Genomic DNA, 15,125 nt, shown 5'->3' with positions numbered 1-15,125 from the left:
AACCATATAGTATATATTTGTACTTTATAATATAAATACCTGTATTTACTATAAAACTCTAGTTATATGACATACTAATCAGAACACGACTATAGGTATGTGTCAATAGTAACTATCACCCGGACAAAGTTCTTAAATTCATAATACATATTACATATTACATATTACATGTACATAGAAGATATGGTATGTGTTGTGTTATATAAAGAAATTCAAAGACTGCATCGCAATGCAAATAGGAAATGTAGAGCCAGGCGAACGCTAATGCACCGCCTATGGCCGTTTAGAGTACCGTTAGCTGCAACCGAGACTCAACATAATTTCGCTCGGTGCGAAAACCACTATGCCCCCACTCACATTGATCCATTGCTTTGTAAAATGTTCTAACTATGTATACGGAATTTCGGAGATGGTTGCATAGTAAAAATTGCTCGGTATGACCTTTTATATATTCACCATGAATAAAAAAAAAACACTGTATTGTATTATAATATACAGTACATCTGGCGCTCCATTACAACACCCTGTGCTATAATAAGCACATTTCGTAAATGCGTCGAAAATTTGAAGGGCAATATGTAACTGTAAAACGTTGTACGATACACGTGCGAATAGGTAATTCGCATCAACTCGTGATGTCGATTTAGTGTCGAATTTCCTATTTGTCGCACATGTACTTATCGTAAATAACTATTCTCCGCCAATGGTGTAGGATGCAAAAGTATAAACATATCTGTTATCTATGATGTCGACTGCATGTACCGCACCGTATCGGTAACGTAACTCACGGAACTTACGTAACTAGAATATTCCTATGGGTTCTAATAGCTATAGCTATGTTGATGTAAATTAGGTACATGTTCGCTTGTTCTTATACGATTTCTACACCTTATAATATAAAACAAAGTCCCCCGCCGCGTCTGTCTGTTTGTGTTTGTTTGTGTATGTTCGCGATAAACTCAAAAACTACTGAACAGATTCTCATGCGGTTTTCACCTATCAGTAAAGTGATTCTTGAGGAAGGTGAGGTTAGGTGTATAATTTGTTAACCCGTGCGAAGCCGGGGCGGGTCACTAGTAGAATATATTTTCGTTCCAGGGCGACTAGGATTGTTATCCACATATCGTAAAGCGGTTCGCGAGGAGTGCTTATAACCAAACATTCTTAAATACAGAATGGTGTTTTTAGGGTTCCGTACCCAAAGGGTAAAACGGGACCCTATTACTAAGACTCCGCTGTCCGTCCGTCCGTCCGTCCGTCTGTCTGTCACCAGGCTATATCTCACGAACCGTGATAGCTAGACAGTTGAAATTTTCACAGATGATGTATTTATGTTGCCGCTATAACAACAAATACTAAAAACAGAATAAAATAAAGATTTAAGTGGGGCTCCCATACAACAAACGTGATTTTTGACCGAAGTTAAGCAAAGTCGGGCGGGGTCAGTACTTGGATGGGTGACCGTTTTTATAGATAATGGTACGGAACCCTTCGTTTGCGAGTCCGACTCGCACTTGGCCGGGTTTTTTATTCATCATGTGGTTCGCATTCATTAGGGAAATTGATTAGGGCTACGCGGATTAAAATGTTTGACAAACCCTGATCCAGAGCATATAAGTAGAATTATAGAGGATTTCTCAAGGGCATTACTGTAGGCCCTGTAGGGTATGTGAGTAATGTGAATGGGGAGCGGACCAGCATACAGCCCCGGACCATTGATTACGAGGGGTTTTACACCATAAACAGTTCAAATTATACTAGAGATGGTCAGATCAAGTCGCGTCTTATTCCGTGCAGAGATATTTTACTTCACTATCAAATCCAGAAGAACCCGTTCTGTATATTACCTTCTCTTTCTCAAGATATGAGGGGCAAAAACCACTATGGCAAACTATGAAAGCCGAGTAGGTATAATAAATACAAAAAAATATGGAATTCTATCGCCATTTTAGCAGTAAATCGGTTTTTAGGTTTTAGGAGCGTATAGACCCTAAGGCCAAAAGGGACCTTGGCCCAGGGCGGCTGGATGCAGAGTCGGCGCAGGTCGAATTTTGCAGTCAAGTTTTCGTGAACAAAATGAACAACAATAGGCGGTTTCCTGTGCCAGGCCGCCAAATATTAATAGATATAGGTACGCCTCTGATCGGTTTGCAAATTTGCTTAGTGGGCTCGCATCCAGGCCATAATTGTAAAAAAAGGTGTGCAAATATTTCAAACGAAGTTATACTCGTATCCCAGCAGTATTTTAATGTAGGTAGGTTGTTACTAAAGGTTGCGCAACGACCATACAACAATGGTTCTCATTTCAATAGGTAAGTTACATAAACCGCCGTTACAGTGGCGTACAGTACGGAACGGGTAAAAGCAATAGCGCCAGACCAACGGTCAATGTCGTGACAAGTGTGCCCGCTTACGGTAGGTTTGGCAGGTGCGCCCGATACTCTATAGTACATCATTTTCCGAATCGTACCTAACAACAATGCCAATGTCTCTAGAGTCTAATGTAGACAAATCTAAACTCTTAAAAAAAAAATTGTTAAATACATATAAAAAGGGATATAAAGTAATCTTGGCTCTTGTCAGTTTTCTCAGCTAGTATACCTACTATCTCTGTCACTACAAATACAACACATCAAGAGATACTGCCCGATTCGAACTTTAAAGTGGTTTCGTGATTTGATCGGGCAATCGAATCAGCGAGCCAAATTGCCGTTTGCGTCCGCACCTCCTGATTCAATCGGGCAATTTAATCAGATTGGCGAAAAATTGACTAACCTGGATACGCCTTAAGATAGAATAGAATAGAAATAGTTTATTCGTGGCATAAAAAATTGGTAACAGACAAAAGAGAAAAAAAGAAGAACGAAAATTAAAATGTACACTTAACATTACTACACATATCATTACATAACAGAACAAGTAAATAGCCACGAAATGGTCCCGACTCAGCATGGTGTTAGCCTTGATGGGCCAACGCTGGTCTTCCGTCGGGGCCATGGACGAGTGAATCACGGAAACGGAAAGTACACAACATTTAAATAATGAACAGTGGCGAAAAACAAACTAGTTGGAAATAAATAAATAACAGTAATTCATTAATATTATATAATAATTACATTTTATGGAAATAAAATAAAAACCAAAATAAATAATGGCGAAAGACTAAAATGTGACGCGACCAATTGTGACATAAGTGTCGAGCAGTTGGCGCCATCTGTTACAACACAGCAAGGATTAAAACGCGTTTTTAAGCAAAAACAACAAATATACGTGAGCCATAGTTCACGTGTTGGAAAGTTTTATAAGCGAAAATAATACATACTAACTACAATTACTAGAACTACGACAAAACATATTGAGAATTCAATTAAGAACTACGTAAAACAATAAAAATGAGTTTGAATGGCAGTTGCGGAAGGGACAGAAAAAGATGGTAAGTACTTATACATACATGAATATTTAAATGCAGCTTGTCTCAAGTTTGAGGATATCCTCGCTAAGCTGGTGTTCAAGCATGATTTTTTTTAGGGTTATTTTAAAACTGTTAATACTTTGCAGGTTCCTGGTGGGAGGAGGGATGTTGTTCCAACATCGGCTGGCCGCGTAGCGAAAACTGCCCCGGAAGGCTGCCGATGCGTGCCTAGGAGTAAGAAGTCGGGTCGCAGACCGCCGACCCTCGCGTGGCCTGCTTATGGACAGCTTCTCGTACAGATAAATGGGTGTCTGACAGTTAATTACTCCAAAGAGTAAAGAAGCAAGGTGCAGCCCGTCAGATACGTCAATTAATAGATCTAGAAACGATATGGATTAGATGTATCAGTGCATGGTATAATAATATACTCCGCCTGGTACTCTATTCCGAGATTCGCGTATGACCTAACTGACACGGGCCTACGTCATCATGCTGTTTACAGGTTCTCAAACTTTAAAATGTGGGAGAATTTCAACCAACGGTGAAAATTATTTTAACGGCATTAATTTTAAGTTATTCATGTAGAAACATAGTAAAATAAAACAAATCTAATGTATTAAATTAAACTTTATTTATCTATACAAGACAAACGTTTGAAAAACTAATTCACAGTTACACATTAATTACCAAGCTTACGACGTGAAAAGTTTGGAAAACACTGCGACTGCTGACACTGAGCGAGAAGGAAATAACAATTAACACGCGTTCGACAAGGATGACGGTCAGGGCATGAAGTTATCTAGATCCGAATTGTCAAATGTGACAGCGCTATCCTGTGTTGCCAGTAATGTAAACAGAATTACCCGAACGTCTGAAATTTCTTTCGTGAATCGGAAGATATTGCTAACGAATAATTAAAAATGACGTGTTATTGTAAAATTTAAGATAAAATACATATAAATGAAAATTATAAAATTATAAAGAAATATTTTAACTTATTAACCATAGGTATAATGTACCCATGTAACATGTTATGTTGAAATAAAGTGGCAATGTTATTGTGACGTAGGCTCGTGTCACTCTGGGAAGAGAAGACTATGTTTTATTAGACCATGTATCAGTGTCAAAAGTGACGTTTTTGTTTGAAGAAACGTCACATTTGATACTGACATATCTAATCCATATCGTTTCTAGATCTATTAATTGACGTATCTTAAAGTTCGAATCGGGCCGGTATAGTAATGAAATGATAAACGAATTTCAATATAGGAACGAGGTAGCCTCCTAGGTCTGCCTGTGCCTACTCCATAAATTCCATATGTTTAAATTAAGTACAATTTGTTTATACCATGTTGTCTTGTCTGTCGCCTTGTATGTTGGGCTATGATTATATTATAGCATTGCCTTGTCCACCACAAAATAGGGCATAAGTAATGTAATAAAACCTGACAGAAGCACCAATTATTTATTTATTATTTACTTAATAAAATACACAGGTATTCTTAAAAAATAGTCATAAATAAATGATTATTATGATGAATGATGTATGAATGGTAGAGAATGCCTCATAGCATTAAGTCCGCCTTTTGTACCTACTTTTTACTTGTTCTTGTGCAATAAAGTTTAAAATTATGTTTTTATAGTACCACTGAATATTTTAATAATGTGATTAATTTAACATCTAGGTTATTTTAGCGACTAAGCTAAAAATGTAAAATTTACATGACTTATGGTAGAGAATGCCTCAAGGCATTAAGTCCGCCTTCTGTAATTTTTACTTGTTCTTGTGCAATAAAGTTTAATATGATGTTTTTATAGTACCACTGAATAGGTATTTTAATAATGTGAGTATTTAACATCTAGGTTATTTTAGCGAGTAAGCTAAAAATGAAAAATTTGCATGACTTATTTAAGTCTAGACATACATAGATCTTAATTGAGAAATATAAATCCAAGAAACAGGACCTTCACATAGTATTTATTGATCTTGAGAAGGCCTTCGACCGTGTACCACGAGAACTCATTTGGCAGGCATTAAGAGCGCTATTACATTTCGGCGTTGAGCGAGTTTAGGTATTTTACGCGTTGCGGCAGGCCGTGCGAGCTCAGTATGCCGATCCCTTCTACCACACTCGCACTACAATGATGGATTAAACATTCTTGATCCTTCGCGAAGCATATTGAAATCAACCATAACAACACTAACTGTGCTTAACTTTTAAAGTCCTAAAACTGTTATTTGGTAAGTACGAAAATACTAAATGCAGTGCAAATGTAAGTGTGTGCAGTGTTCATAAATTAATTTTTCATCTATTTTTGACGATTTTTGACCCCCCCGCCCCTCAAATCATCCAAAAATCATGCTTCGGATGACTGTTTCCTCCTACGTCATACTACCATCATCCGATGTCCAGACCCCCCCCCCCCCCCCTCCTTCCATTTGAAACGACGTAATTTATGAATAGCCCCATACTCGTATACTTATGAAGGTATAAGTATTACTCGAAATAAATTATAGGTACTCGCTTATTTACATGTTTCGTCATAGCATTTGGTACCTATAGGTTGTAAAGTTTGTATCAACGAGGGTTTAAAAACGAACTAGTATTGAGGATCTGATGATAATGATGATGATTAAGGTGGTCACGGATACCAATCAACCATGTAGTAACATGATTAGGCTCGTTTGATTCGTCTCAACAAGATCTTTGACACTGAAGATACACAGGGTCTGATGATGGAGCTGGAAGGTGGCCACGGGTACCAGTCTATCATGTAACTAAACCACTTCGTGTTTGGGCTCGTTTGATTCGTCTCAACAAGATCTTTGACACTGAAGATACACAGGGTCTGATGATGGAGCTGGAAGGTGGCCACGGGTACCAGTCTATCGTGTAACTAAACAACTTCGTGTTTGGGCTCGTTTGATTCGTCTCAACAAGATCTTTGACACAAGACAGTACTCAGGGTCTGATGATGGAGCTGGAAGGTGGTCACCATTACCAATCAACCATGCAACTAAACCACATCGTGTTTAGGCTCGTTTGATTCGTCTCAACAAGATCTTTGACACTAGGTGATACACCAAACACGAAGCCCAAACACGATGCCCAAACACGAAGCCCAAACACGTAGCCCAAACACGAAGTGGTTCAGTTACGTGATAGACAGGTACCCGTCGCCACCTTCAAGCTCCATCATCAGACCCTGAGTAGTATCTTGTGTCAAAGATCTTGTTGCGACGAATCAAACGAGCCCAAACACGAAGTGGTTCAGTTACATGGTAGACTGGTACCCGTGGCCACAGTCTAACTCCATCATCAGACTCTGAGTACTAACTTTTGTCAAAGATCTTGTTGCGACGAATCGAACGAGCCCAAGCACGAAGTGGTTTAGTTGCATGGTTGATTGGTACCGGTGACCACTTTCCGGCTCCATCATCAGACCCTGAGTACTATCTTGTGTCAAAGATCTTGTTGAGACGAATCAAACGAGCCCAAACACGAAGTGGTTTAGTTGCATGGTTGATTGGTACCGGTGACCACATTCCGGCTCCATCATTAGGCCTTGAGTACTATCTTGTGTCAAAGATCTTGTTGAGACGAATCAAACGAGCCCAAACACGAAGTGGTTTAGTTGCATGGTTGATTGGTACCGGTGACCACCTTCCGGCTCCATCATCAGACCCTGAGTACTATCTTGTGTCAAAGATCTTGTTGAGATGAATAAAACGAGCCTAAACACGAAGTGGTTTAGTTGCATGGTTGATTGGTACCGGTGACCACCTTCCGGCTCCATCATCAGACCCTGAGTACTATCTTGTGTCAAAGATCTTGTTGAGACGAATCAAACGAGCCCAAACACGAAGTGGTTTAGTTGCATGGTTGATTGGTACCGGTGACCACCTTCCGGCTCCATCATCAGACCATGAGTACTATCTTGTGTCAAAGATCTTGTTGAGATGAATAAAACGAGCCTAAACACGAAGTGGTTTAGTTGCATGGTTGATTGGTACCGGTGACCACCTTCCGGCTCCATCATCAGACCCTGAGTACTATCTTGAGTCAAAATTAATACATATAGAATGTCAGGTCGTTTCAAATATTTTTAATCCTGTCCGGTAGTTTATTAAACTGTACCATTATAAATTATAATACTATAAAAACAGTGCTAGGATCAAAGTCTCACGCTATACTGTGTGGTTTACACGCACACAGTATAGCGTTTTACACGGCGCCCGCCGCACACAATGATAAAAAATCTCGTTGTCGCCGTTGAAAATGTGCGGAGCCGACCGACACATGTCTTGCCTCTACAAGCTCTGCCGCGGCACTGAGCTGGCGCAGCGCGCGTCATCGGTAATATAGAGTAGTTTTCAAAAAATTGCCAAAAAAATATAGTAGAATTTCATAAACACTAATGTATACCAACAGTATAAGCAAACGTTGCAGATTGCTTGAGTATGAAAATGACTTCGATATTAAGTAGATTTTCGTAGGAATTGACACTTGTTTCGGAGAGAAAATTGAGTTCGTTTTACTTTGATTTTCTCTTTCTCAAAGGTGTGTAGGAAAAATATCGTTTGATATGCCTAAAGTACAGGGTATTAGTAATACAAAATAGCCAGGTTTAGCAGAGTAAACTTCTCAACATTTCCAAATAAGAACTTGCCATTCAGTGCTTCACGGGGTTTTTCGGAAACGACCATCAGAAAAAAAATCATGATTAATTTAATAAGTCCTTTTTCTAATATTTACTGGGGGCCTAGCCAACAGGCTAGGCCCCCAGAACAGCTAAATTTACCTAATGATTTGGTTATTAAATTAATAACAAAAATTGGGATCTTGGCTAGGCACATTGGGAGCGTAGCCAACATGCCAAACGTTTGCGCCACGACAACGAAACGCTATTTCGGTCTCTTTATCGCACTAATATGTAAGAGTGATAGAGACAGAAAGCGCTTCGTTGTCGGAGCGCAAGCGATTGGCATATTGGCTAGGCCCCCAGAACAGCTAAATTGTACCCAAAGATTTTGTTAATAAATAAAAAAACAAAAATTGTCATCTTGGCTAGGCACCTTGTGTGTGTAGCACACATGCCAATCGTATGCGCTACGAAAACGAAACGCTATCTCTGTCTCTCTATTGCACTAATATGTAAGAGTGATAGAGACAGAAAGCGCTTCGTTGTCGGAGCGCAAGCGATTGGCATATTGGCTAGGCCCCCAGAACAGCTAAATTGTACCCAAAGACTTTGTTATTAAATAAAAAAACAAAAATTGTCATCTTGGCTAGGCACCTTGTGTGTGTAACCAACATGCCAATCGTTTCCGCTACGACAACGAAACGCTATCTCTGTCTCTCTATCGCACTAATATGTAAGAGTGATAGAAACAGGAAGCGCTAAAAACAGCTAAATTGTACCAAATGATTTGGTTATTAAATTAAAAACAAAAATTGGCATCTTAGCTCGGCACCCAATCGTTTGCACTACGAGTGCTATGACAACGAACTGCCATCTGTCTCTCTATCGCACTAATATGTAAGAGTGATAGAGAGAGACTATGCGCAACTCTACGGAGTGTTAACGTTTGGCATGTTGGCTAAGCACCCTGATCGGATGATAGAACTGGATAGTGTATAGCGGAACTGTTCAATGGGTACTGTACCTAAACAAAAGTAACAAATATCAAATCAATCCGACGTTTAAATAGAAGGGTGAAAATCAACTTACAAAATATAACCGATTGTACTACAAAAATTAACTTAATTCTAAATAACATTTTAATTGAATAAAACCTTATTTAAAATAGTCCCACTTCTAGAATAATTATTCTGTTTTTTATTCCGCATTTAAAATAAAAGTCACATGATTTATTCACCTTAATATTATTCTAAAATAACTAGTGCAAGAATTATTCTAATTCAAATCGAGTTGAATAAGAATAAGATTTCCGTTTTTATTCTTATTCTTATTCAAGTTAATTTTTGCCCAACTCTGTTTGTATTGGAGAGAAATGGTCAATCCCTTTCCACTTAATATATGTTATAGATTCTATTAAATATTATCTCCCTTACAATCACAAAACCAGTGTTGGGCATTCAAGAATAAAATCATTATTTGAATAAGAATTCGTAGGAATAAAATCATCTCGATTTTATTCCCGTCAAAAATATTCAAATAATTTTGGTCGGGAATAATTCGTATGAGAAAAAATTGAATGAGAATAACTTATTCTTAATCAAATAAATATAATCATGATTTTTAATCGAAATAATATTCCACGAATAAAAATGTAGTCCGGGTACCGTATAGGTACTAATTACGTATAGTTAGGTAGATGTAATAGTAGTTAGTCTCTTGTCTAATTTATACCTATTTTATGGAATAAAATCTTACAAATTGACTGTCGCATAACGCATAGTTTCAGTAACCGTATTATTTTTAATTTACTAACCAAATCATTAGGTTCAATTTAGCTGGTCTAAGCGCTTTGTCTCTATCACCCTTACATATTAGTGCGATAGAGAGACGGAGGTAGCGTTCCGTTGATGTAGCGCAAACGATTGGCATATTGGCTACGAACCCAAGGTGCCTAGCCAAGATGACAATTTTTGTTTTTATTTTAATAACCAAATCATTAGGTAAATTTAGTTGTTCTGGAGGCCTAGCCAATATGCCAATCGCTTGCGCTCCAACAACGAAGCGCTTTCTGTCTCTATCACTTTTACATATTAGTGCGATAGAGAGACAAAGATAGCGTTTCGTTGTCGTAGCGCAAACGTTTGGCATGTTGGCTACGCTCCCAATGTGCCTAGCCAAGATGCCAATTTTTGTTTTTATTTTAATAACCGAATCATTAGGTAAATTTAGCCGTTATGGGGGCCTAGCCAACATGCCAATCGCTTGCGCTCCAACAACGAAGCGCTTTCTGTCTCTATCACTCTTACATATTAGTGCGATAAAGAGACAAAGATAGCGTTTCGTTGTCGTAGCGCAAACGTTTGGCGTGTTGGCTACGCTCCCAATGTGCCTAGCCAAGATGCCAATTTTTGATTTTATTTTTATAACCAAATCATTAGGTAAATTTAGCCGTTCTGGGGGCCTAGCCAACATGCCAATCGCTTGCGCTCCAACAACGAAGCGCTTTCTGTCTCTATCACTCTTACATATTAGTGCGATAGAGAGACAAAGATAGCGTTTCGTTGTCGTAGCGAGAACGTTTGGCATGTTGGCTACGCTCCCAATGTGCCTAGCCAAGATGCCAATTTTTGTTTTTATTCTTATAACCAAATCATTAGGTAAATTAAGCTGTTCTGGGGGCCTAGCCAATATGCCAATCGCTTGGGCTCCAACAACGAAGCGCTTTCTTTCTCTATCACTCTTACATATTAGCGCGATAGAGAGACAAAGATAGCGTTTCGTTGTCGTAGCGCGAACGTTTGGCATGTTGGCTACGCTCCCAATGTGCCTAGCCAAGATTCCAATTTTTGTTTTTAATTTAATAACCAAGTCATTAGGACAATTTAGCTGTTTTTAGCGCTTTCTTTCTCTATCACTCTTACATATTAGTGCGATAGAGAGACAAAGATAGCGTTTCGTTGTCGTAGCGCGAACGTTTGGCATGTTGGCTACGCTCCCAATGTGCCTAGCCAAGATGCCAATTTTTGTTTTTAATTTAATAACCAAGTCATTAGGACAATTTAGCTGTTTTTAGCGCTTTCTGTCTCTATCACTCTTACATATTAGTGCGATAGAGAGACAGAGATAGCGTTTCGTTGTCGTAGCGCAAACGATTGGCATATTGGCTACGCACCCAGGGTGCCTAGCCTAGATGACAATTTTTGTTTTTAATTTGATAACCAAATCTTTGGGTACAATTTAGCTGTTCAGGGGGCCTTGCCAATATGCCAATCGCTTGCGCTTCAACAACGAAGCACTTTCTGTCTCTATCACTCTTACATATTAGGGGCTGTCCATAAATTACGTCATCGATTTTTGACGATTTTCGACCCCCCCCCCCCCCTAAAATCATCCAAAAATCAGCCAACACGCCAAACATTTGCGCTACGACAACGAAACGCTATTTCTGTCTCTCTATCGCACTAATATGAAAGAGTGATAGAGACAGAAAGCGCTTCGTTGTTGGAGCGCAAGCGATTGGCATATTGGCTAGGCCTCCAGAACAACTAAATTTACCTAATGATTTGGTTATTAAAATAAAAACAAAAATTGTCATCTTGGCTAGGCACCTTGGGTTCGTAGCCAATATGCCAATCGTTTGCGCTACATCAACGGAACGCTATCTCTGTCTCTCTATCGCACTAATATGTAAGAGTGATAGAGACAGAAAGCGCTAAAAACAGCTAAATTGTCCTAATGACTTGGTTATTAAATTAAAAACAAAAATTGGCATCTTGGCTAGGCACATTGGGAGCGTAGCCAACATGCCAAACGTTCGCGCTACGACAACGAAACGCTATCTTTGTCTCTCTATCGCACTAATATGTAAGAGTGATAGAGAAAGAAAGCGCTCAAAACAGCTAAATTGTCCTAATGACTTGGTTATTAAATTAAAAACAAAAATTGGCATCTTGGCTAGGCACATTGGGAGCGTAGCCAACATGCCAAACGTTCGCGCTACGACAACGAAACGCTATCTTTGTCTCTCTATCGCGCTAATATGTAAGAGTGATAGAGAAAGAAAGCGCTTCGTTGTTGGAGCCCAAGCGATTGGCATATTGGCTAGGCCCCCAGAACAGCTTAATTTACCTAATGATTTGGTTATAAGAATAAAAACAAAAATTGGCATCTTGGCTAGGCACATTGGGAGCGTAGCCAACACGCCAAACGTTTGCGCTACGACAACGAAACGCTATCTTTGTCTCTCTATCGCACTAATATGTAAGAGTGATAGAGACAGAAAGCGCTTCGTTGTTGGAGCGCAAGCGATTGGCATGTTGGCTAGGCCCCCAGAACAGCTAAATTTACCTAATGATTCGGTTATTAATATAAAAACAAAAATTGGCATCTTGGCTAGGCACATTGGGAGCGTAGCCAACATGCCAAACGTTTGCGCTACGACAACGAAACGCTATCTGTCTCTCTATCGCACTAATATGTAAGAGTGATAGAGAGAGACTATGCGCAACTCTACGGAGGGTCAACGTTTGGTATGTTGGCTAAGCACCCTGATCGGATGATAGAACTAGATAGTGTATAGCGGAACTCTTCAATGTGTACTATACCTAAACTATAGTAACAAATATCAAATCAATCCGACTTTTAAATAGAAGGGTTAAAATCAACTTACAAAATATAACCGATTTTACTACAAAAATTAACTTAATTCTAAATAACATTTTAATTGAATAAAACCTTAGTTAGAATAGGCCCACTTCTAGAATAATTATTCTGTTTTTTATTCCGCATTTAAAATAAGAGTCACATGATTTATTCACCTTAATTTTATTCTAAAATAACTAGTGCAAGAATAATTCTAATTCAAATCGATTTGAATAAGAATAAAATTTCTGTTTTTATTCTTATTCTTATTCAAGTTAATTTTTGCCCAACTCTGCACAAAACCTAGGAGTAATTTATTGGTGTTGCTACATTACATCAAAGTTATTCCTCTTATGCCCACTTGCACCATTCTACTAACCCGGGGATAACCAGTTAAACCTGGAGTTACCATGGTTACCAGTACAATTTGACATTAGGCTATTAGGTTTAAACGCTTAACCCCGGGTTAGCGGAATGGTGCAAGTGGGCCTTATCAGATAAAAGTAGGGGTTAGTGTACTAACCAGTCAAATCATCTACTCTTCATGAAACATCAAAATGTGTCTTTCCATCCACAATAGCTGTTGGAATTAATGATAGAAAGGTCCTTATTGCACATGAAGGACTTATGGAAAGCCACAAATGATATGAGAATAAAAGAAGTTAGTACACCAATACATTCTGTGATGTGATGATGGTGGAAAAAAAATTATGGTTATAATATGGTTTATCAGTTTATTTCCATTAATATTTGGCTGTAAGCAAATTCTACCCAGTGCCAAATTTATGGGGAGAAACAGTATGGAAAAATTTTACACCTACAAACTTAAAAACATTACAAATCTTAAAAGGTATCAATGGAATTTGTAATTATTACACATGCTTTAACAAGTAAGTAATTCATCATACATACCTCAACCTATCCACTACAGCTTGGCGCTTGGGTGGCAGGATCATATCCTCCATGGGCTGGAGCATGTTGGGCGGGTGCTGGGGCGAGGCGCCGGGCAGCAGCCCGCCGGCGCCGCCGCCGCCCACCAGGTGCTCCACGGTGAAGGCGGCTCTTGCTTCACCTCTGCTTCATTCTCCCCGCCCGCACCTTCCTCCTTATTCAACGCTCAGGTACTACAACGCAAATGTGCTAACACCATCAAAAAGTAACTATAGTTCGTCCTTAAATCCCTGAACACGTCTTTCATGATGACACAAACAATCCGAAAGCACTTCCACCTTTCTAGATTTTCACAATCCCAACGATATAAAATCGAGAGGTTCACTTGTTGCACTCGTTTTAAACGTTATTGCACATAACACAATAGAGAAACATGTCAAAATGATAAAATGTTTTGAAACAATTTACGAAGTCATCGTAATCACAGTTTTATGCTATAATCGGGTTTGTAAGCGCCAAAAATTATCATGAATTCATTAGCTTACTTTAAATTTGTCTATATTTTATATTTAGTCCAAAAATATATTGAAAACATCAGAATTTCACAATTTATAAAGATTCAATAGTGTTTGCGTCCGCTTCAACGACCCTTTTGCCAAACATCAACTGAACTGACTGAACTAATTGAACTGACGCTTGGAGAAGCCATTTTTGAAATTACATTCCATCGTAGTTCATTCGAATTGTTTGAGTTACATGTATAAACCCCGTAACACATTTTTTTTACTTGTTTATAGTTCTTTTTTTTTAGCATTAGAAATAATTCCACAGAAGCAAGCGTGCAGAGGGGCTACCGCGAAAACCGATATTCGCAAATTGCGGGGATCTTTCTCTTTTACTCCAATGAAGGCGTAATAAGAGTGACAGAGAAAAATGCCCGCAATTTGCGAACTTCGATTTTCGCGGTTACAGCCCAGTTTTTATCATGCTCTTTAATTGTTAATAATTAATGAATTATCTAATGTAGCATGGTCAATACATATAATTTACTTCAAATTATTACCGCTAAAAGTGCCGGATTTGGAACCACAAGCTTACTTCTGCGAAGTTCTTTCTAATGCTAAAAAAAACGGACTATAGGCCTCATCACGAACGCTTTATCAATGCGCGTTAAAAAAGCGTTTGAATGATACAAATGGATACATGTGTATTTATTCAACTATGGCGGTGGCGCTTTTTATCAAGCGTTGTTGGATTTGACGTAATATCTCTTTCTCGCTCTCAATTATGGGTGCGGCGCACCAAGATGCACCATGGTCGCGCCCTACAAACGGCTAAACGGTAGGACGGCTCGTAGTCCGCAACCCCCATACACAATCCTACCCAACGAGGCGGACTACAAGGTAGGAGTGTGAATGGGGGGCTTTACGGCTCCCGTATCCCCAGCATATCACGCATATAAAGGCCGTAACACACTATCGCACCGCACCGCGACCTTGGTGCGGCGCACCCATAAGTGAGACCGAGAAAGAGATTT

At 39.0% G+C, this 15,125-nt stretch overlaps 1 protein-coding gene and 1 long non-coding RNA gene across 3 annotated transcripts in view; both read right to left on the bottom strand.

The window, feature by feature from the left end:
* The window catches only part of LOC134806799 (neurogenic protein mastermind-like), a 200,316-nt gene extending 186,044 nt beyond the window's left edge, over positions 1-14,272 (bottom strand). For both annotated transcript variants that reach the window (XR_010146557.1, XM_063780173.1), the window contains exon 1: positions 13,610-14,272. Coding sequence is in view for 1 of the 2 variants with exons in the window: in XM_063780173.1 (XP_063636243.1) it covers positions 13,610-13,674 (65 nt within the window). In the remaining variant the exon portion in view is untranslated. The remainder of the gene's footprint in view (positions 1-13,609) is intronic.
* The window catches only part of LOC134789402 (uncharacterized), a 368,254-nt gene that overhangs the window by 49,780 nt on the left and 303,349 nt on the right, over positions 1-15,125 (bottom strand). The window lies entirely within an intron of this gene.

This window comes from Cydia splendana, chromosome 3 (assembly GCF_910591565.1).
Source record: "Cydia splendana chromosome 3, ilCydSple1.2, whole genome shotgun sequence".
Lineage (NCBI taxonomy): Eukaryota > Metazoa > Arthropoda > Insecta > Lepidoptera > Tortricidae > Cydia > Cydia splendana.
The sequence above is the reverse complement of the archived record's forward strand: the minus strand, read 5'-3'. Positions and strand labels throughout refer to the sequence as shown.